This window comes from Nerophis lumbriciformis, linkage group LG20, assembly GCF_033978685.3.
Source record: "Nerophis lumbriciformis linkage group LG20, RoL_Nlum_v2.1, whole genome shotgun sequence".
NCBI classification, from domain to species: Eukaryota; Metazoa; Chordata; class Actinopteri; order Syngnathiformes; family Syngnathidae; genus Nerophis; species Nerophis lumbriciformis.
In genome coordinates, this window is record NC_084567.2 from 43,815,907 (window position 1) to 43,841,044 (window position 25,138).

Here is a 25,138-nt window from a genome sequence, read left to right on the forward strand (position 1 = left end):
TATGTGAATATTACCAGATTAGATCACAATTTCTTTCCACAAAATGTTGTTTTTGTCCTTTTTTTTAAGGTTTACAAACTCTGGGAATAATTTTCTGGACAGAGGAAGACTTTGAGGGCAAAAACCAAAAGATTTAACTGAGAAGTAGATAGAGGTTTTTGCTTTTTGTTCAGGGTACTGTTGACTTTGTTCTGTTCAAATAATTGTATGTAATACAATGGATGCGTTGATATTGTCTCACTGTCAAGCACTCAACAGAATCACATTTAAAAATGTACAGTTAATCTCATCGGTATCGAAATTGGCAGGATAAACCCCTGCTTCTAATGAAATATGTGGGCTGGGTTTTGAACATTCCATAAATGAGTACAGCATAAACGCAAATGACAATTCAAAAGGTGTCAAGAAGACAAAACAATTGTTTAAAAGGGAAACTGCACTTTTTTTCAAATGTTGCCTATTTATTCACACTCATTATGTAAGACAAGAACAAATATTTTTCTTATTTTAATGCAATCTAAATAGTAAATACATGCAATCAAAAGTCCGCTTACAATGTAGCCTATGGGAGTCGCTCTATTCTGCCGATAACGCCCTTATAAAACATCCAAATAACTCCATTAAGGTTTTATATACATGCTGCAAGTATACAGGTAAAAGCCAGTAAATTAGAATATTTTGAAAAACTTGATTTATTTCAGTAATTGCATTCAAAAGGTGTAACTTGTACATTATATTTATTCATTGCACACAGACTGATGCATTCAAATGTTTATTTCATTTAATTTTGATGATTTGAAGTGGCAACAAATGAAAATCCAAAATTCCGTGTGTCACAAAATTAGAAAATTACTTAAGGCTAATACAAAAAAGGGATTTTTAGAAATGTTGGCCAACTGAAAAGTATGAAAACGAAAAGTATGAGCATGTACAATACTCAATACTTGGTTGGAGCTCCTTTTGCCTCAATTACTGCGTTAATGCGGCGTGGCATGGAGTCGATGAGTTTCTGGCACTGCTCAGGTGTTATGAGAGCCCAGGTTGCTCTGATAGTGGCCTTCAACTCTTCTGCGTTTTTGGGTCTGGCATTCTGCATCTTCCTTTTCACAATACCCCACAGATTTTCTATGGGGCTAAGGTCAGGGGAGTTGGCGGGCCAATTTAGAACAGAAATACCATGGTCCGTAAACCAGGCACGGGTAGATTTTGCGCTGTGTGCAGGCGCCAAGTCCTGTTGGAACTTGAAATCTCCATCTCCATAGAGCAGGTCAGCAGCAGGAAGCATGAAGTGCTCTAAAACTTGCTGGTAGACGGCTGCGTTGACCCTGGATCTCAGGAAACAGAGTGGACCGACACCAGCTGGACTGCTGCTGAGTGGTCCAAAGTCATGTTTTCTGACGAAAGCAAATTTTGCATTTCCTTTGGAAATCGAGGTCCCAGAGTCTGGAGGAAGACAGGAGAGGCACAGGATCCACGTTGCCTGAAGTCTAGTGTAAAGTTTCCACCATCAGTGATGGTTTGGGGTGCCATGTCATCTGCTGGTGTCGGTCCACTCTGTTTTCTGAGATCCAGGGTCAACGCAGCCGTCTACCAGCAAGTTTTAGAGCACTTCATGCTTCCTGCTGCTGACCTGCTCTATGGAGATGGAGATTTCAAGTTCCAACAGGACTTGGCGCCTGCACACAGCGCAAAATCTACCCGTGCCTGGTTTACGGACCATGGTATTTCTGTTCTAAATTGGCCCGCCAACTCCCCTGACCTTAGCCCCATAGAAAATCTGTGGGGTATTGTGAAAAGGAAGATGCAGAATGCCAGACCCAAAAACGCAGAAGAGTTGAAGGCCACTATCAGAGCAACCTGGGCTCTCATAACACCTGAGCAGTGCCAGAAACTCATCGACTCCATGCCACGCCGCATTAACGCAGTAATTGAGGCAAAAAGAGGTCCAACCAAGTATTGAGTATTGTACATGCTCATATTTTTCATTTTCATACTTTTCAGTTGGCCAACATTTCTAAAAATCCCTTTTTTGTATTAGCCTTAAGTAATATTCTAATTTTGTGACACACGGAATTTTGGATTTTCATTTGTTGCCACTTCAAATCATCAAAATTAAATGAAATAAACATTTGAATGCATCAGTCTGTGTGCAATGAATAAATATAATGTACAAGTTACACCTTTTGAATGCAATTACTGAAATAAATCAAGTTTTTCAAAATATTCTAATTTACTGGCTTTCACCTGTATATATTTTTTGTAGTAAAGGACACATTTAATTTAAAAAACATCACAAAGTTCGCTTTTCCCCCCCAACACCATCACTAAATTGTCCCAAGTGTGTGAAAATGAATGGTTGTCTATCTGTGTTGGCCCTGCTAGGAGGTGGCAACTTGTCCAGGGTGCACCCCGCCTTCCGCCCCAATGCAGCTGGGATAGGCTCCAGCGCCCCCGCAACCCCTCGAGGGATGGATGGGTGGATGGCACTGATAACTACTCACTGCAGACTTCATGAGAACCAACACACATAATAAAACATCACTTGCTGGACAATGTTTGCTGTCATTAGGATGCCGACTGACAGAATGTTGTTATAGTCCCGTTTAGGTGGAAAATGACTCATAATCCTCGCGAAAAAATAAACTTCCACAAGCAAGAAAGCAGCTAACTAAGTCCATCGTGTCAAAATAGGCACACAAGCTTGTGAGCTAGTTTGTCTGTGTTAGCGCTTATGATAACAATACCACTAATACTGGAGGCGTGTCTTAATGACATTAAACAATGGATGTCCGCTAACTTCTTGCAACTCAACGCCAAGAAAACGGAAATGCTGATTATCGGTCCTGCTAAACCCCGACATTTATTTAATAATACCACCTTAACATTTGACAACCAAACAATTACACAAGGCGAATCAGTAAAGAATCTGGGTATTATCTTCCACCCAACTCTCTCCTTTGAGTCACACATTAAGAGTGTTACTAAAACGGCCTTCTTTCATCTCCGTAATATCGCTAAAATTCGTTCTATTTTATCCACTAGCGACGCTGAGATCATTATTCATGCGTTCGTTACGTCTCGTCTCGACTACTGTAACGTATTATTTTCGGGTCTCCCTATGTCTAGCATTAAAAGATTACAGTTGGTACAAAATGCGGCTGCTAGACTTTTGACAAGAACAAGAAAGTTTGATCATATTACGCCTATACTGTATATACCTTTATATACATATATACATATATATATACCTATACTGGCTCACCTGCACTGGCTTCCTGTGCACTTAAGATGTGACTTTAAGGTTGTACTACTTACGTATAAAATACTACACGGTCTAGCTCCGTCCTATCTTGTCGATTGCATTGTACCATATGTCCCGGCAAGAAATCTGCCTTCAAAGAACTCCGGCTTATTAGTGATTCCCAGAGCCCAAAAAAAAGTCTGCGGGCTATAGAGCGTTTTCTATTGGGGCTCCAGTACTATGGAATGCCCTCCCGGTAACAGTTAGAGATGCTACCTCAGTAGAAGCATTTAAGTCCCATCTTAAAACTCATTTGTATACTCTAGCCTTTAAATAGCCCCCCTGTTAGACCAGTTGATCTGCCGTTTCTTTTCTTCTCTCCTCTGCTCCACTCTATCCCTTGTGGAGGGGGGGTGGGCACAGGTCCGGTGGCCATGGATGAAGTGCTGGCTGTCCAGAGTCGGGACCCGGGGTGGACCGCTCGCCTGTGCATCGGCTGGGAACATCTCTGCGCTGCTGACCCGTCTCCGCTCGGGATGGTGTCCTGCTGGCCCCACTATGGACTGGACTCTTACTATTATGTTGGATCCACTATGGACTGGACTCTCACAATATTATGTCAGACCCACTCGACATCCATTGCTATCGGCCTCCCCTAGAGGGGGGGGGGTTACCCACATATGCGGTCCTCTCCAAGGTTTCTCATAGTCATTCACATCGACGTCCCACTGGGGTGAGTTTTTCCTTGCCCTTATGTGGGCTTTGTACCGAGGATGTCGTTGTGGCTTGTGCAGCCCTTTGAGACACTTGTGATTTAGGGCTATATAAATAAACATTGATTGATTGATTGATTGATAATACTTGGTTAATATTCAAGTCACAAAATGTAAGTGAGTATTGTTGGCGATTTTTGGAGGGTTATTTATTGTGTTTTATGGGCGGAATAGAGGACTTTGTATTGGTTCCATTGTAAGCTGACTTTTTATTTACGAGTTAGAATGCATTAAAAATAAAACTGCATTGTCATGAGGATTGTGAAAGATACGCAAAATTCCCCAAAAAAGTGCAGTTCCCTTTTAAGGGTTGCATATGGCTTGTTTATGACCAACAATCACCCCTACACACACACACATCTAGACTACTCGAAACTAAGGCTGAAACGACGCGTCGACGTAGTCGACGTCATCGGTTACGTAAATACGTCGACGCCGTTTTTGTGCGTCGGCGCGTCGCATATTTACGTCACACTACTGTCATGGCGGAGCGCAAAGCAGACGATGCGAGCGAGGGGAAAAAAGCACGCCAAAAGTCGTCAAAAGTGTGGGAGTATTTCAATAAACGGCCTAATAATGTTGTATGCACACTGTGTCGAGCGGAAATGGCCTATCATAGCAGCACAACGGCTATGAACGAACATTTGAAAAGAAAACCCCCGACAGCGTTCTTGCCATCACCATCAACAAGTCAATCGTCCGCGTGCGTATACGTTGTCATTATTACACAAAAACATGAATGTGTCATTTATATCTGCGTTGTAAATTCATAAACTAAAGCACCGTTTGCTCTGAGAGGCGCGTTTGGCGTGCCTGTTCAGTGTTTACAAAGACGCGCTCCTCTTTAACGCTGTGGAGAGGCGGCGGCGGCGAGCGAGCGGCGAGGCGGGGCGCGCCGGGAGCGACGCCGCAAGAGACAGGGGACGACGAGCGAGCGAGGAAGAGGAGCTGAAAAGCGAGGAAAGAAAGAGAAAAGAGTTGGAAGAGAAAAGACTTTGTGTAAAATTAAAAGATTGTAAACCTGGCAAAGCCGTCTGGCGTTCAGTCTGTCGGTCCTGAAAGAACCCCACGGCACAAGACGTGTCACAAACGCTAACGTTAATTAGTTGTGCAAATACCTTTTACAACATTAACAGTTACATATACTATGTACAAACCAACAATTAACTTTCACTTTAATCATACTATCATTGTTGTGTTATTAAGCAAAATAAGCAATACTTTTACTTTTGTTGAAATGTTTACACTGTACACTTTTTTGTATTGGATGTTTAGCTTTATTTTTGCACATTTTAGCAAATAAGCAATACTTTTACTTTTGTTGAAATGTTTACACTTGTTACAGAATATTTCCGTTTTGCACTTTTTTGTATTGGATGTTTATCTTTATTTTTGCACATTTTAAAGCAAAATAAGCAATACTTTTACTTTTGAAATGCTTATACTATTCCAGAATATTAAGATTTGCACTGGATGTTTACTTTTATATTTGCACATTAAAAAGCAAATAAGCTACTTTTAATTTTGTTAAATGTTAAAAGTTTTAAATGTTTACATTGTTACAGAATATTTTGTCATGTTGTTGTCAATGTTGACTGAGTGGCCATACTTTTTTTTTTGTAAATAAAAGCCATGCCTTTTGAAAAAACTGGCCTACATTTATTTTTTCCTCTTCATTTTAAATAAAAAAAATAATCGGTAAAAGGAAAAATAATCTATAGATTAATCGAAAAAATAATCTATAGATTAACCGATTAATCGAAAAAATAATCTATAAATTAATCGATAGAAAAATAATCGTTAGCTGCAGCCCTACTCGAAACATTCCCTCTTTGGTTACAAGATATTTTCTTCAAGGAGCATGTGACCCATCAGTAACAGCAATTTCAAAATCTGTAATGAGAATCTGCATTGGGCTTGTCTCTATTAAATGAATACAAATGTCTCCACATAGAGCAATTTGGTGCTTTATTCTTTATCTAGCTATAATGACAATGGACTGATTACTGACTATAGCCGGTAAGTACCACCAGATTAAATCTAGATGTCTGTTGTCTTAAGTAACACACACGACCACCATTTAATGCATGCGTTAGAAGCATTTCAACTCATACTAATAGTAAGCATCCCACTTGTGCTTGTGTTCTTTCACACACTTCCTCCAACATCATTTTGAGTTCTAACAGACATTTATACCTGCTTCCTCCTGACTGTACCCCTCGCCCACAAATGTGAGATTAGTCACAAATTCTAAAGGCAATAGTGTTAAAGTATATTAGAGCTCCATGCAGCCATTTCAGCTGTGCACTGATGCAACACCGTGTATGGTGAGGATGGTGTTCTGCTGACCTCGACTGCGGATGTTGTGGATCGGTGGAGGGAATACTTCGAAGACCTCCTCAATCCCACCAACACGTCTTCCTATGAGGAAGCAGTGCCTGGGGAGTCTGTGGTGGGCTCTCCTATTTCTGGGGCTGAGGTTGCTGAGGTAGTTATAAAGCTCCTCGGTGGCAAGGCCCCGGGGGTAGATGAGATCCGCCCGGAGTTCCTTAAGGCTCTGGATGCTGTGGGGCTGTCTTGGTTGACAAGACTCTGCAGCATCGCGTGGACATCGGGGGCGGTACCACTGGATTGGCAGACCGGGGTGGTGGTTCCTCTCTTTAAGAAGGGGAACCGGAGGGTGTGTTCTAACTATCGTGGGATCACACTCCTCAGCCTTCCCGGTAAGGTCTATTCAGGTGTACTGGAGAGGAGGTTACGCCGGATAGTCGAACCTCGGATTCAGGAGGAACAGTGTGGTTTTCGTCCTGGTCGTGGAACTGTGGACCAGCTCTATACGCTTGGCAGGGTCCTTGAGGGTGCATGGGAGTTTGCCCAACCAGTCTACATGTGTTTTGTGGACTTGGAGAAGGCATTCGACCGTGTCCCTCGGGAAGTCCTGTGGGGAGTGCTCAGAGAGTATGGGGTATCGGACTGTCTGATTGTGGCAGTCCGCTCCCTGTATGATCAGTGCCAGAGCTTGGTCCGCATTGCCGGCAGTAAGTCGGACACGTTTCCAGTGAGGGTTGGACTCCGCCAAGGCTGCCCTTTGTCACCCATTCTGTTCATAACTTTTATGGACAGAATTTCTAGGCGCAGTCAAGGCGTTGAGGGGATCCGGTTTGGTGGCTGCAGGATTAGGTCTCTGCTTTTTGCAGATGATGTGGTCCTGATGGCTTCATCTGGCCAGGATCTTCAGCTCTCGCTGGATCGGTTCGCAGCTGAGTGTGAAGCGACTGGGATGAGAATCAGCACCTCCAAGTCCGAGTCCATGGTTCTCGCCCGGAAAAGGGTGGAGTGCCATCTCCGGGTTAGGGAGGAGATCTTGCCCCAAGAGGAGGAGTTCAAGTACCTCGGAGTCTTGTTCACGAGTGAGGGAAGAGTGGATCGTGAGATCGACAGGCGGATCGGTGCGGCGTCTTCAGTAATGCGGACGCTGTATCGATCCGTTGTGGTGAAGAAGGAGCTGAGCCGGAAGGCAAAGCTCTCAATTTACCGGTCGATCTACGTTCCCATCCTCACCTATGGTCATGAGCTTTGGGTTATGACCGAAAGGACAAGATCACGGGTACAAGCGGCCGAAATGAGTTTCCTCCGCCGGGTGGCGGGGCTCTCCCTTAGAGATAGGGTGAGAAGCTCTGTCATCCGGGAGGAGCTCAAAGTAAAGCCGCTGCTCCTCCACATGGAGAGGAGCCAGATGAGGTGGTTCGGGCATCTGGTCAGGATGCCACCCGAACGCCTCCCTAGGGAGGTGTTTAGGGCACGTCCGACCGGTAGGAGGCCGCGGGGAAGACCCAGGACACGTTGGGAAGACTATGTCTCCCGGCTGGCCTGGGAACGCCTCGGGGTCCCACAGGAAGAGCTGGACGAAGTGGCTGGGGAGAGGGAAGTCTGGGCTTCCCTGCTTAGGCTGCTGCCCCCGCGATCCGACCTTGGATAAGCGCAAGAAGATGGATGGATGGATGGACTGATGCATTTGTAATACCACCAAACAGGGGGGGAACCAACTCTACATCACAAGTTCATACTTTTATCAGCACCATTTTAAAAATCTGATTCTCATAGGTGGGACAAAATAATATGTTCATGTAATCTTGGCATGCGCACAATAATGACGACATAAATGCTGCTAAAAGCAGCTCTTTTACAAATCTTTGTATCAAATCGATGACTGAGCAGGTGCACATCATTTCATACCTGCCAACTTTTGAAATCAGAAAAACCTAGTAGCCAGGGTCCAGGGGCCGCAGGCCCCGGTAGGTCCAGGACAAAGTCCTGGTGGGGGGTTCAGGTTCGCCCCCCGACTCAAAATGATTGATTGCATTCAGACAGGTTAAAATGTTGCTAAAACCATCACTTTTATATCAGTCACAGTGACTTTTCAAAACAAAAATATTACAGCAAAAATCATATGGGTTGATTGACATGTTTATTCTGTAAGCTAACTTCAATAGTTTGAAATTATTTTGACAGTTAATGCCAGTTATCCTGTCAACCTTTCACAAGACTTCAATTTGTTAATTGAAAGTATAAACACTTTTTACAGTAAACAAATGGTAAAACAGTACTAAACAATTCCATTAAAAAAAATTGGTGTCATTATTAACTTTCTGTCCAAGCTTGTATAATCTACTGCCTTGTTCAATTGTATAAAATATTCTGTGCCTAAAATTCACATTTCTATCACAATGATCATACTGTAAACATGGTAAGCTAACTTCATTAAAATTAATAGTCCTGTCAATAGCATGGAATTACAATTCAAATGTAGTTTTTTTGTAAGCCTTTCAAAAGAATTCAAAATATGAAAAATTAATGAAAATGAATTTAAGCCATCAGACACTTGAAAAGTGGCACATCACATCTCTAATGTAATCATTTGAACTTTTCAACAGAAATAGCACTGCAAAAATATTAAGGACATACTTCTGTATTTTGGTAGTTATGCTGTCAACATTTAACAAGATTTCTTCAACTTGGACTTGAAAGCATAAATAGTATAAACACTTTTAACAGTATAACAGTACTAAACAATTCCAATAGATAACATTGGTGTCATTACCTTTTTGTGGCTAAAATCCGAAAAACGTTGAAAAGTTTTCCACTTGTATCACTAGCAACGGCATTAGACTTGTGTTCTTTTGTCCCAACGTGGTCTTTTACATCGCTAATTCCTCCGTGTCCGATCGAAAAATCTTGTCTGCACAAGGTGCAATTCGCGTAGTTTTCACCCTTTTTGGAACGGATAATTATTCCCGGATAGGCTTTTGAACATTCTTCACGGAATGACTGCAGTTTTCTTTTCGGTTTAAGACTCGTTTGCGATGTTTCTCCGGCTGATTCCATGATCGTTCGCTCATTTGGAAACAATGGCAACTGGTGCCTCGTGCTTGGCAGCGGTGCTATAAATAGCCTCGCGCATTTTAAAAAAATACTTTTTTTAAATTAATGAAAAACCGTATTTTTTATCACTGCAACCGTAACCCGGAACAAGTTGATGAAAACCGTACTAATTACGGGAAAACCGGAGTAGTTGGCAGGTATGTCATTTTGTGACCGGGTGAATCTATATAATGTTTATGAAGCTTAATTTTAACCCTGTCTGGGGAAAAAAACACTACAACCCAAGATGCAGCAGTGGCCCTTTCATTTTTGTTGGTGAACATTTGGGTTTTTAAAACTCTATGTTTGACAAACGGGATACTACAATCTCCATTTACTGCTGAACCTCAACACAGTGATTGACATTGATCACATGCTTCCGTTGGGAGTCGCTTGACATGGTTTTGATCAAGATAGTGTTTTGCCTGCTCATGTGATGTGGCTGCTGTACCTAAACCTCGGGACCTCTGAAGTCCACACTGTAAAACAAACGACTTGTGAAAACTGTTTTATCACATAAGGATGCATTAAATGCAGCACGTGCATAGTTAGTTGACTGAAATTTGGCAAATATAAATCAGTAAAGCATCTAGGATATAAACCACTGTTCTTGAAATAATCAAATACTATTGATGTCTAAAATGCATAAATATCACAAATATACCGTATTTTTCGGACTATAAGTCGACGTTTTTTTCATAGTTTGGCCGGGGGTGCGACGTATACTCCGGAGCGACTTACGTGTGGAATTATTAACATATTACCGTAAAATATCAAATAATATTATTTATCTCATTCGCGTGAGCGACGAAGCAAATGTCCGCAATCGTCACTCACACGCCAACCAATAAGAATTCGGCGGGGGGCGGGTCATGGCAGAAGTGCATTGTGGGTTTTGGAATGCTAACTGCTATATGCTATACGCTACTGCCGGAGCTATTAAAATGGATCACATCAACAATCGCGGTAACTTATAAAAACTGAGAAGGACTGAACTAAAATGGCACCGAAAAGGAAATCATATACTGCAGATTTACAAGCTGGACGTAGTGAAATATGCACCAGAAAACGGCGATCGAGCAGCAGAAAGAATGGACGCTAGCGGGGCGCATACCAGGAGCGACACCGAGGAGGAAGATTTCATGGGATTTAGCGATTAGGAGTGACAGATTGTTTGGTAAACGTATAGCACGTTCTATATGTTATAGTTATTTGAATGACTCTTACCATAATATGTTACGTTAACATACCAGTTGGTTATTTATGCCTCATATAACGTACACTTATTCAGCCTGTTGTTCACTATTCTTGATTTATTTTAAATCGCCTTTCAAATGTCTATTCTTGCTGTTGGCTTTTATCAAATACATTTCCCACAAAAATGTGACTTATACTCCAGTGCGATGTACCGTATTTTCCGCACTATTAGCCGCACCTAAAAACCACAAATTTACTCAAAAGCTGACAGTGCGGCTTTTAACCCGGTGCGCTTTATATATGGATTAATATTAAGATTCATTTTCATAAAGTTTCGGTCTCGCAACTACGGTAAACAGCCGCCATCTTTTTTCCCCGTAGAAGAGGAAGTGCTTCTTCTTCTACGCAAGCAACCGCCAAGGTAAGCACCCGCCCCCATAGAACAGGAAGCGCTTCTTCTTCTACTGTAAGCAACCACCCGCCCGCGTAGAAGAAGAAAAAGCGCACGGATATTACCGTACGTTTCATTTCCTTTGTGTGTTTACATCTGTAAAGACCACAAAATGGCTCCTACTAAGCGACAGGGATCCGGTTCATGAAAAGACGCAATCTCTCCATCCGCACACGGATTACTATTTCACAGCAACTGCCTAAAGACTTTCAAGAAAAGCTGGCTACTTTCCATGCATATTGTAAAAACAAGATAGCTGAAAAAAAGATCCGGCCAGAGAAAATTATCAACATGGACGAGGTTCCACTGACTTTTGATATTCCTGTGAACCGCACTGTAGATACAACGGGAGCACGTACGGTGAATATTCGCACCACAGGGAATGAGAAGTCATCCTTCACTGTGGTTCTAGCTTGCCATGCTAATGGCCAGAAACTTCCACCCATGGTGATATTCAAAAGGAAGACCTTGCCAAAAGAGACCTTTCCAGCCGGCGTCATCATAAAAGCTAACTCGAAGGGATGGATGAAGAAAAGATGAGCGAGTGGTTAAGGTAAGTTTAAGTTTACGCGAAGAGGCCGGGTGGCTTTTTTCACGCAGCTCCGTCCATGTTGATATACGATTCCATGCGCGCCCACATCACGCTGGTTTTAATATATTATTAAAGTTTGACTGACCTATCTGACTGTTTTTTTGACATTCCTTTAGCGCAGTTAGATGCGGCTTACAACACCGGGCGGCTTATAGGTGGACAAAGTTTTGAAATATGCCGTTCATTGAAGGCGCGGCTTTTAACCCAGGGCGCCTTATGGTGCGGAAAATACGGTATGTGTTTTTTTTCTTCTTTATTGTGCATTTTCGGCCGGTGCGACGTATACTCCGGAGCGACTCATAGTCCGAAAAATACGGTAGTACAATGAAGAATATAAGAACAACGAAGTAACAGCGTCACAGCTTGTCCAACAAATGTGAATTCTGGTCTAAGGTGATCGATGATTGCTCACAATCTCATCACAAAGGACTTAAGGTCAAGTTCTTACACACCAAACCCATCCAAGCATGTCTTTATGGAGCTTTGTTGTGCAGCCATGCTGGAACAGAGAAGTCTAACTCTTCCTGCAGAGTTAGAAGCATAGATTTGTGCTCAATGTTTGAAGTGCATTTTTCCAGAAGACTTTGGTTCAATGCCTGATTGTTAAGCAGTTCCAATGTATGTTTTGCAGGATTTAGTCCAAGCTCTCCTTACTAAAATTATCAAGTAGCAGAAGTTGGTGAAAGTTGGTTGGCTTCACATGCTGGGTTTTAGTTTCCTCCACCCTGGTTTCACTTCGCTCTTTCAATGCCAACCTGTGTGAAATGAAGCCAGTTCTCGGTTTCACAACTTCTATATTTTGTCCTGCAAGCCTGTTGAGTTGTGGCTTTAGGATATGTGGCCGACTACTGTGAAGTTATGTGTCAATGTATTAATGAATTAGTTCAGATTAGCTAGACTCAAGACAGGTAGCATGTTTTATCCGCTCAGGTTGAGTTATTACTATCAGGGTAGCGATATCCATGTTTGTGTAGGAGAGACAAAAGACCAGGGCTATTCAACTCAATTGTTTTGGGAGCCACATTTCCAAAGAGCTAAGGACTAGCTAGACTTTTCTCTACACAATTACTCTTTTGTATATTCTTGAGAATCTGCAGTTATTGTAGACTTACAGTAAAATAGCTAGTCAAAGATCCATATGTCAGCACTTAAGTGTTTTTAGGAATTTGCAATAATGGGTTACATAAACAGACGCCTAACTCTATGTCTATTTACTTGTGTATCAAGAAAATATTTTAAACATTTTTATGCATTTTGCCATGCCCCAATGGTAGTGTTTTTTTAGCAGTGATAATAGTTTAGTTTAGTCTTTATTTGAAGGGACAATGCACAGAAACATTAAGCTCAAAAACATATATGTTCTGTACCAGATTATAGCTAAATAGCTCATTTCCATCTGCAGTCCATGGCTACCTAAATTAATGGGATACAAAATATAGTCTATAGTTATAGATAGTATGGTATTATTATGTTATGTTGATGTGTTTGAATTCCAATAAAGGCCCCTCTTGTCATGACTTTGTGCGAAAGTAGGCATGCAATGATTAACCGGTTTTACAATTAACCGTGATTAAAAACATCACGGTTATTTAATCCCAAAGGCTCTACTACACAATGTTTCAGTCCTCCTCACTCGCTATAAGCGAACATTATGCTGGTACATTATTTCCGGCCCAACCTACTGTATATGGAAGGAAAACAAAGTTACACTAGCAGAGCGCGTGCTTATACGCACTTATCAAGAAACTTGCTAGTATGCTACTGCTACATTAGCTTAAAAATGGCAGAGGGACAAAGCATCGAACTGTTCCCACTCCAAAAAAAAAGCTGAAGTCTGCAATGGAGTGCCTAAAAACTAAGGCTGAAACGACGCGTCGACGTAGTCGACGTCATCGGTTACGTAAATACGTCGACGCCGTTTTTGTGCGTCGGCGCGTCGCATATTTACGTCACACTACTTTACTGTCATGGCGGAGCGCAAAGCAGACGATGTGAGCGAGGGGAAAAAAGCACGCCAAAAGTCGTCAAAAGTGTGGGAGTATTTCAATAAACGGCCTAATAATGTTGTTGTATGCACACTGTGTCGAGCGGAAATGGCCTATCATAGCAGCACAACGGCTATGAACGAACATTTGAAAAGAAAACCCCCGACAGCGTTCTTGCCATCACCATCAACAAGTCAATCGTCCGCGTGCGTATACGTTGTCATTATTACACAAAAACATGAATGTGTCATTTGTATCTGCGTTGTAAATTCATAAACTAAAGCACCGTTTCGCTCTGAGAGGCGCGTTTGGCGTGCCTGTTCAGTGTTTACAAAGACGCGCTCCTCTTTAACGCTGTGGAGAGGCGGCGGCGGCGAGCGAGCGGCGAGGCGGGGCGCGCCGGGAGCGACGCCGCAATCGTGCCCAGGTGCGCGATCCGCGCAGTTGGAAGAGAAAAGACTTTGTGTAAAATTAAAAGATTGTAAACCTGGCAAAGCCGTCTGGCGTTCAGTCTGTCGGTCCTGAAAGAACCCCACGGCACAAGACGTGTCACAAACGCTAACGTTAATTAGTTGTGCAAATACCTTTTACAACATTAACAGTTACATATACTATGTACAAACCAACAATTAACTTTCACTTTAATCATACTATCATTGTTGTGTTATTAAGCAAAATAAGCAATACTTTTACTTTTGTTGAAATGTTTACACTGTACACTTTTTTGTATTGGATGTTTAGCTTTATTTTTGCACATTTTAGCAAATAAGCAATACTTTTACTTTTGTTGAAATGTTTACACTTGTTACAGAATATTTCCGTTTTGCACTTTTTTGTATTGGATGTTTATCTTTATTTTTGCACATTTTAAAGCAAAATAAGCAATACTTTTACTTTTGAAATGCTTATACTATTCCAGAATATTAAGATTTGCACTGGATGTTTACTTTTATATTTGCACATTAAAAAGCAAATAAGCTACTTTTAATTTTGTTAAATGTTAAAAGTTTTAAATGTTTACATTGTTACAGAATATTTTGTCATGTTGTTGTCAATGTTGACTGACTAGTGGCCATACTTTTTTTTTTTGTAAATAAAAGCCATGCCTTTTGAAAAAACTGGCCTACATTTATTTTTTCCTCTTCATTTTAAATAAAAAAAAAATTGATAAAAAGGAAAAATAATCTATAGATTAATCGAAAAAATAATCTATAGATTAACCGATTAATCGAAAAAATTATCGATAGAAAAATAATCGTTAGCTGCAGCCCTAAATCACACTGTTAAAATCTATAACTGACAGTGACGTGTGTGATTGAGTCGGAGTTGTGCGCTGTTTATTGTCAGCGTGAGGTAAAGCTGACCGTTAAGGTTTGTCGATAATCTTTCTAAAAAGATACTACACTACAGTATGTACATATTGCAAATACTCCACTGTTTAAGTTCAGTGGAGACTTTCTCTTTTGTTCCCTTTTTAAAAATGTGTGGCAGTGCTAATCAGACCGGTTGAAAGTGTAACTGCGTGTGTTAGCGTTTTAATCTCACCTTGGTATGGTGACACACTTTGTGTTGCTGTTCTGCGTACTGATGGATTTCTCCAGCTCATCCAGTTGCCCCGTCTTCTTCAGCTTCTTCACCAAGCTCTTGACAGCTTTCTCGCACCACTTCTCCTCCTGCCCACCTCCGTTCTGCTCCCCGACTCCCCCTATGCCACCTCCGGCTCCTCCACCTCCTGCCGGAGGAGTCTTCTTCCACCCAAGAAGCCTCTTCACAACCGGGGGGGTGAAGGGTAGTATGGAGGACATGCTTGCTGTACGTCGTGTACGTGTGTTTTGAGTTACCCGTCTTAATCTGATGCCAAGGGAACAAGGGAGGGGGAGTGGGATTTGAAGTTGCTAGGCTGTATGTTTGAAATCCTCCAGGAGATAAATGTATAAATACAGAAGGTGTATATTTTTAAATGAAGTTAGGTCAGGTTTAAGGCATTAGCATTAAGGAAAGTATAAGATGCTGGAGTGTGCAAATGAAGGGGAGCAGAACGAGGAAACATCCAAAGGATCCTAAAAGAAGGAGACAAAGAGACAATTATTCATTTTTATTTTTAAAAAAAGCTCACAATTGTGGATGACCCCATGTCACAACACAAGGTTCCCTGTTGGTTACTGGGTCAGCTTCTAAAACCTAATCCATCTTAACTGAGGTGACAAATCTTCTCTGTTGATGCCTAACCTAATCATATGCTAATCCTATACAAGTGTACCTATCCTATTATCAAAACCAGGGTTATAACCTTCTCCTTCTAAAGCCAAGCAGTGTCAGACTGCATTAAACTTGGCTGGGCCGCAGGGTCAAACATGCTGCCATTACAGCAGCGCTAATCAACTAACTTGTTCCAGGGGCCACATTTTCAGAAAGCTAAGGACCGAGGTCACATCAGTGTTTCCCACACATTCATTTATTTGTGGCGGCCCGCCACAAATGGATTTTTCGGCTTTTGACTCGCTCGACTGCTCATAAAAGCAATGGGACTCTGTCTGTGAATGTACCTTGTAGTTACAACTCCGGTGCAGTAGGTGGCGGTAGCCTACTATGCATTGTAACTCCGCCAATAGCACTTAATTCACCTGGTGGGCCAGAAGAAGAAGAAGAAGAAGAAGAAGAAGAAGAAAGAAGAAGAAGAAGACTTAATTCATCTGGTGGGCCAGAAGAAGAAGAAGAAGAAGAAGAACACTTAATTCATCTGGTGGGCCAGAAGAAGAAGAAGAAGAAGAAGAAGAAGAAGAAGAAGAAGAAGAAGAAGAAGAAGAGCAGCACTTAATTCATCTGGTGGGCCAGAAGAAGAAGAAGAAGAAGAAGAGCACTTAATTCATCTGGTGGGCCAGAAGAAGAAGAAGAAGAAGAAGAAGAAGAAGAAGAAGAAGAAGTAGTAGTAAAAGAACGGACCGACCGGATCAAAATACGAGGGTAATATAGGTTATAGGTAGATAAGTTATAGCTGCATCGCTCGCGGCTCGTCATATATTTAACGTTAATCCGCGATTTCACCGAGCGTTTCACTCACGGTGAGCAGCCTGACGCTGCTTCATTAACACCGCCGCTGTTGTCACGTCACGTGTTACCATACCGACGAGCTAACGTGTCCAGGTTATAACCCTGTTGTCAATAAACACACATGGACTGAAGCTAAATTGTCCACTGTCCACTGCAGCATGTGAATGCAATGAAAAGAATAAAATCTGAGCCAACCAGCTATTAAAATGTTGTCCAGGTTAATGTTTTGGCCATTAAAGGCCCTTCATTTCAAGATTTCAACTGTGATCGGGCTTTAAACAGGTGGCTGACCTGTTCAGATGGGTGTAACTCAGGGGTGCTCACACTTTTTCTGCAGGCGAGCTACTTTTCAATTGATCAAGTCGTGGGGATCTACCTCATTCATATATATCATTTATATTTACTTATTTATGAAATATATGTTTTTGTTAACAAGTTAAAGGTGTTTAAAGATAATGCAAGCATGTTTAACACATATAGTTAATATTGTTAACAAGTTAAAGGTGTTTAAAGATAATACAAGCATGTTTAACACATATAGTTAATATTGTTAACAAGTTAAAGGTGTTTAAAGATAATACAAGCATGTTTAACACATATAGATTCCTTTCTTTCATGAAGACAAGAATATAAGTTGGTGTATTACCCGATTCTGATGACTTGCATTGATTGGAATCAGACAGTGGTGCTGATAACGTCCGCATTTTCGAATGGAGGAGAAAAAAAAGTCCTCCTTTCTGTCCAATACCACATGAAAGTGGTTGGTTTTTGGCATCTTATTTGTCCAGCTTCTGTACTCCTTTGTATACACTTTACAAGAAATACATTGTCGGCAAACTCCGTAGCTTGCTAGCTTGTGCACGCCAGCTTTCTGAGACTCTTATTTTGTTAGCGCAACTGTGCAGTCGGTCTTTGGAGTTTTGACGACAGGTACGGCGCCAGAGTCTGTTGAAATAAAGTGTTTCTCGCCTTCCAGTCGGTAATTTTAATGAGCTAAATATGTACATAAATTGTTGTACTTATATTCCAACTCCGCGTTCTTCTTGGTCATCGCCGCTGCCGCCGTCACCCCCCGCACCCCGACCACACCACCACAAATAAATGCCTGTCCTGTGGGAAACACTGCACATTTCTCATTTCAATATTATTCTTATTTTGAGAACAACCATTTTCATTTGTTTTTGGTATATTTCTTTTGTTGTTACACATTTCTTAAGAAAATAGCCATGTTATACTGAATGAATTTCTTTAATAAGAAAATGGAACTCATTAGAAAGGAGATTAAAGCATCCCAGTTCCAACTGGGTTCTATGAACGCAGATACGAATGTATGTACGACGGATATTGAGCTCCAAAATAATCTCCCTCTTTTTGAAGAAATAACAGATGAACTCCTGCGACTTGTAAATGGGACAATCCAAACATGTTTACTTGACCCACTTCCTGGGAAACTTATCAAGGAGCTGTTCGCAATATTAGGACCATCGGTGCTAAATATTATTAACTTATCACTTTCCTCTGGCATTCAAGAATGCGGTTATTCATCCTCTGCTCAAAAGACCTAACCTCGATCCTGTCATGTCTGTGTAATCATGTTTTGTTTAGTTATAGGACTCTTTAGTTTCTGTCTTTTCACTCCCTTGTCTTGTTTCCATGATTACCCCATTAGTTTCACCTGTTCCACGTTTGGACTCATTGTGCACTCTTGATTGTCACCATAGCAACCCATTAGTTTTCACCTGTCACGTCACGCACCTGTTTCACGTCTTGAGTCACGCACCTGTTTTCGTTAATCATGTCTGTAGTATTTAAGTTCAGTGTTTTTCAGTTTGTCTTTCTGACGACCTTACCACATTTATGCTCGACACATTTCTAACTCATTTTCATGTCCATCGTTCACGCTGCTCCTTTTTTGTCCATGCCAAGTAAGTTTTCTTTATTCAAGCCATAGTTTGCAAGTTTTGTTTAATTGTTCATAGTTTCTGCCAATGTGCAAGTTTTGTGTTTATAGTCTAGTTTTGTACCTCCGCCCCTGTGCGCGCTTTTCGTTTATTCCTTTTTTGATAGTTTAAATAAATCATGTACCTACATTCCCGTCTCGCCCGTGCCAACTTTCCGTTGCATCCCGGAAAAGCAAACACCCAAGATCAAGTCATGACAGTAGGTCGTCAGAAAGACAAACTGAAAAACACTGAACTTAAATACTACAGACATGATTAACGAAAACAGGTGCGTGACTCAAGACGTGAAACAGGTGCGTGACGTGACAGGTGACAACTAATGGGTTGCTATGGTGACAATCAAGAGTGCACAATGAGTCCAAACGTGGAACAGGTGAAACTAATGGGGTAATCATGGAAACAAGACAAGGGAGTGAAAAGACAGAAACTAAAGAGTCCTATAACTAAACAAAACATGATTACACAGACATGACAGATCCTGACCTCATGGTAAACTACTGACCGGTGCCCCACCTTCCCTTTATCTCAAAAATCCTCGAAAAATTTGTTGCACAGCAGCTAAATGACGACTTAGCGTCTAACAATCTCTGTGGACCCTTTCAGTCCGGCAAATCACTCTACGGACACAGCCCTTACAAAAATGACTAATGATCTATTGCTAACTATGGATGCAGATGTGTCATCTACGTTGCTGCTACTTGATGTTAGCGCTTCTTGCGATATATCGTCGATCATAGCATTCTATTAGAACTTATCAAAACATGTATATTAGACTTAGCCTTCTCTTGGTTTAACTCCTATCTTACTGACAGGATGCAGTGTGTCTCCCATAACAATGTGACCTCGGACTATGTTAAGGTAATGTGTGGAGTTCCCCAGGGTTTGTTTCTTGGCCCTGCACTCTTCAGCATATACATGCTGCCGCTAGGTGACATCATACGTGTTAGCTTTCACTGTTATGCTGATGACAGCCAACTCTACATGCCCCTAAAGATGACCAACACGCCGGATTGTAGTCACCTGGCTGCGTGTCTAACTGAAATTAAACAATGGATGTCCAGCAACAAAACGGAAATGCTGATTATCGGTCCTGCTAGACACTGACACCTATTTAATAATACCGCTTTAACATTTGACAACCAAACAATTACACAAAGCGACTCGGTAAAGAATCTGGGTATTCTCTTCGACCCAACTCTCTCATTTGAGTTTGTTACTAAAACGGCCTTCTTTCATCTGCGTAATATCGCTAAAATGTGTCCCATTTTGTCTACCAGCGACGCAGAGATCATTATTCATGCGTTCGTTACGTTTCGTCTTGATTACTGTAACATATTATTTTCGGGTCTCCCTATGTCTAGCATTAAAAGATTACAATTGGTACAAAATGCGGCTTCTAGACTTTTGACAAGAACCAGAAAGTTTGATTATATTACGCCTATACTGTATATACCTTTATATACCTATAAACATATACACCTATATATCATCATCGGCGGTCACTGGAACGAGTATGACGATCCTCCTGGTAGGGGTGTATCCCTTTATGGAGGATGCCTGTGTGTGGCTTTGTTTAACGTGGGGAGACTGGTGCACAGACAGTCACCACTCGATCCTTGACAGAAATCGGGTCAGGGTCCAGTGGCATGGAGTCCAAGACGACTGGGGACCCTTTTCTGCTACAGCCTTCTTCTGCCATCGCAGCCTATATATACACACCTATATATATATATATATATATACCTATACTGGCTCACCTGCACTGGCTTCCTGTGCACTTAAAAAGGCGACTTTAAGGCTTTTCTGCTTCCGTATAAAATACTACACGGTCTAGCTCCATCCTATCTTGCTGATTGTATTGTACCATATGTCCTGGTCAGAAATCTGCGTTCTAAGGACTCTGGCTTATTAGTGATTCCCAGAGCCCAAAAAATGTCTGCGGGCTATAGAGCATTTTCTATTCGGGGTCCAGTACTATGGAATGCCCTCCCGGTAACAGTTAGAGATGCTACCTCAGTAGAAGCATTTAAGTACCATCTTAAAACAAATTTGTATACTCTAGCCTTTAAATAGACCCCTTTTAAACCAGTTGATCTGCCGTCTCTTTTCTTTTCTGCCCGCCTCTCCTGCGTGGAGAGGTTATCAGGTGAACACGGATCAGCCTCCACGGCTGAGGCGGTAGATATTCAAAAGTCGGGACCCAGGATGGACCATTCCTCTTTGCATCAGTCGGTGACGTCTCTGCGTTGCTGACTTGTCTACATAAAAGATGATCCCCTGCTGGCCCCACTAAGGACTGGATTTTCCCACTTTCCGGGGTGACCACTCCTTATGCATCAGTTGGTGACGTCTCTGCGCCACGACGTGTCTACATTTAAGAGGATCCCCCCTGGCCCAACTATGGACTGGACCCTCACATTATTAACTGTATCCACTCGGCATCCATTCCACCGGTCACCCGCTCACATCTGCGGACACGTTTCCAGTGAGGGTTGGACTCCGCCAAGGCTGCCCTTTGTCACCCATTCTGTTCATAACCTTTATGGACAGAATTTCTAGGCGCAGTCAGGGCGTTGAGGGGATCTGGTTTGGTGGCTGCAGGATTAGGTCACTGCTATTTGCAGATGATGTGGTCCTGATGGCTTCCTCCGGCCAAGATCTTCAGCTCTCACTGGATCGGTTCGCAGCCGAGTGTGAAGCGACTGGGATGAGAATCAGCACCTCCAAGTCCGAGTCCATGGTTCTCTCCCGGAAAAGGGTGGAGTGCCATCTCCGGGTTGGGGGGGAGATCTTGCCCCAAGTGGAGGAGTTCAAGTACCGGTACCTCGGAGTCTTGTTCACGAGTGGATCGTGAGATCGACAGGCGGATCGGTGCGGCGTCTTCAGTAATGCGGACGCTGTATCGATCCGTTGTGGTGAAGAAGGAGCTGAGCCGGAAGGCAAAGCTCTCGATTTACCGGTCGATCTACGTTCCCATCCTCACCTATGGTCATGAGCTTTGGGTCATGACCGAAAGGACAAGATCACGGGTACAAGCGGCCGAAATGAGTTTCCTCCGCCGAGTGGCGGGGCTCTCCCTTAGAGATAGGGTGAGAAGCTATGTCATCCGGGAGGAGCTCAAAGTAAAGCCGCTGCTCCTCCACATGGAGAGGAGCCAGATGAGGTGGTTCGGGCATCTGGTCAGGATGCCACCCGAACGCCTCCCTAGGAAGGTGTTTCGGGCACGTCCGACCGGTAGGAGGCCACGGGGAAGACCCAGGACACGCTGGGAAGACTATCTCTCCCGGCTGGCCTGGGAACGCTTCAGGATCCCCCGGGAGGAGCTGGACGAAGTGGCTGGGGAGAGGGAAGTCTGGGCTTCCCTGCTTAAGCTGCTGCCCCCGCGACCCGACCTCGGATAAGCGGAAGAAGATGGATGGATGGAAGTACATGATCGCCATTGCCGATTACTGCTTTTCAACGGCAATCACAAATGCCATTTCCCTCTGGCTAATATTGTATTTAGTTTTAGTCCCCCGGCTAACAAGCTACCAACTAATTGTGTGTCTCCATACTCAGTTTGAAGTCACTGTTGAAGTTCATTATAATCACCACCATTTTTAAGTACGGTATCACTATCAAGTATTATTATCAAATATTAAGACAAGGCTAAACATATTACACACCGAGAGCAAGCAGGAGCAGGCATGCTAATTGCTAAGATCACCGCTAAACGAGCTATAAATAACATAAGAAATAAGAGCTTCATGACCTTTAAGATGTATAGATGGAAACATGTTGCAAAAGAAAGTAAGCTGCTATTAACAAGTAGATTTATAGAGTCCAAAGCAGGGATGTCACAGTCCATCCCCACATGGAAGAGGAGTGTGAATCCATCCATAAATTGGTGGTGTTGCCACCGGGAGTAATATCAGTATATGATTGATACTAGAGTCATTTGATCGATATTTTCTATTTTCTCTCCAAAAAAAAACGTTTTGTTAATGTTACCAATTTCATAGAATAGCATACCTGCCAACTTTTGAAATCAGAAAAACCTAGTAGCCAGGGTCCAGGGGCCGCAGGCCCCGGTAGGTCCAGGACTAAGTCCTGGTGGGGGGTTCAGGCTTCGCCCCCCGACGCAAAATGATTATTAGCATTCAGACAGGTTAAAATGTTGCTAAAACCATCACTTTTCTATCAGTCACAGTGACTTTTCAAAACAAAAATATTACAGCAAAAATCATATGGGTTGATTGACATGTTTATTCTGTAAGCTAACTTCAATAGTTTGAAATTATTTTGACAGTTAATGCCAGTTATCCTGTCAACCTTTCACAAGACTTCAATTTGTTCATTGAAAGTATAAACACTTTTTACAGTAAACAAATGGTAAAACAGTACTAAACAATTCCATTAAAAAAAAAATTGGTGTCATTATTAACTTTCTGTCCAAGCTTGTATAATCTACTGCCTTGTTCAATTGTATAAAATATTCTGTGCCTAAAATTCACATTTCTATCACAATTATCATACTGTAAACATGGTAAGCTAACTTCATTAAAATTAATAGTCCTGTCAATAGCATGGAATTACAATTCAAATGTAGTTTTTTTGTAAGCCTTTCAAAAGAATTCAAAATATGAAAAATTAATGAAAATTAATTGAAGCCATCAGACACTTGAAAAGTGGCACATCACATCTCTAATGTAATCATTTGAACTTTTCAACAGAAATAGCACTGCAAAAATATTAAGGACATACTTCTGTATTTTGGTAGTTATGCTGTCAACATTTAAAAAGATTTCTTCAACTTGGACTTGAAAGCATAAATAGTATAAACACTTTTAACAGTATAACAGTACTAAACAATTCCAATAGATAACATTGGTGTCATTACCTTTTTGTGGCTAAAATCCGAAAAACGTTGAAAGTTTTCCACTTGTATCGCTAGCAACGACATTAGACTTGTGTTCTTTTGTCCCAACGTGGTCTTTTACATCGCTAATTCCTCCGTGTCCGATCGAAAAATCTTGTCTGCACAAGGTGCAATTCGCGTAGTTTTCACCCTTTTTGGAACAGATAATTATTCCCGGATAGGCTTTTGAATATTCTTCACGGAATGACTGCAGTTTTCTTTTCGGTTTAAGACTCGTTTGCGATTTTTCTCCGGCTGATTCCATGATCGTTCGCTCGTTTGGAAACAATGGCAACTGGTGCCTCGTGCTTGGCAGCGGTGCTATAAATAGCCTCGCGCATTTAAAAAATATATTTTTTTAAATTAATGAAAAAACGTATTTTTTATCACTGCAACCGTAACCCGGAATAGGTTGATGAAAACCGTACTAATTACGGGAAAACTGGAGTAGTTGGCAGGTATGGAATAGGTGCGTAGACACAGGAAGACTTTAAGAGCGAAAAAGGACTTCAATGAGTAAAAGATGGTGTTTTTTCTATTTTATTTTGTTTACCGTATTTTCCGCACTATTAGCCGCACCTAAAAACCACAAATTTACTCAAAAGCTGACAGTGCGGCTTATAACCCGGTGCGCTTTATATATGGATTAATATTAAGATTCATTTTCATAAAGTTTAGGTCTCGCAACTACGGTAAACAGCCGCCATCTTTTTTCCCCGTAGAAGAGGAAGCGCTTCTTCTTCTACGGCAAGCAACCGCCAAGGTAAGCACCCGCCCCCATAGAAGAGGAAGCGCTTCTTCTTCTACTGTAAGCAACCACCCGCCCCCGTAGAAGAAGAAGAAGCGCGCGGATATTACGTTTCATTTCCTTTGTGTGTTTACATCTGTAAAGACCACAAAATGGCTCCTACTAAGCGACAGGTTCCCGGTTCATGAAAAGACGCAATCTCTCCATCCGCACACGGACTACTATTTCACAGCAACTGCCTAAAGACTTTCAAGAAAAGCTGGCTACTTTCCGTGCATATTGTAAAAACAAGATAGCTGAAAAAAAGATCCGGCCAGAGAACATTATCAACATGGACGAGGTTCCACTGACTTTTGATATTCCTGTGAACCGCACTGTGGATACAACGGGAGCACGTACGGTGAATATTCGCACCACAGGGAATGAGAAGTCGTCCTTCACTGTGGTTCTAGCTTGCCCTGCTAATGGCCAGAAACTTCCACCCATGGTCATATTCAAAAGGAAGACCTTGCCAAAAGAGACCTTTCCAGCCGGCGTCATCATAAAAGCTAACTCGAAGGGATGGATGGATGAAGAAAAGATGAGCGAGTGGTTAAGGGAAGTTGACGCGAAGAGGCCGGGTGGCTTTTTTCACGCAGCTCCGTCCATGTTGATATACGACTCCATGCGCGCCCACATCACGCTGGTTTTTAATATATTATTAAAGTTTGACTGACCTATCTGACTGTTTTTTTGACATTCCCTTTAGCGCAGTTAGATGCGGCTTATAACACGGGGCGGCTTATAGGTGGACAAAGTTTTGAAATATGCCGTTCATTGAA

General features: G+C 42.1%; 1 protein-coding gene across 2 annotated transcripts in view; it reads right to left on the minus strand.

The window, feature by feature from the left end:
• The window catches only part of smad2 (SMAD family member 2), a 59,287-nt gene that overhangs the window by 26,011 nt on the left and 8,138 nt on the right, over window positions 1-25,138 (minus strand). For both annotated transcript variants that reach the window (XM_061980929.2, XM_061980928.2), the window contains exon 2: window positions 15,206-15,720. In XM_061980929.2, the coding sequence (XP_061836913.2) occupies window positions 15,206-15,465 (260 nt within the window). In that variant the 5' untranslated portion in view covers window positions 15,466-15,720. The remainder of the gene's footprint in view (window positions 1-15,205; window positions 15,721-25,138) is intronic.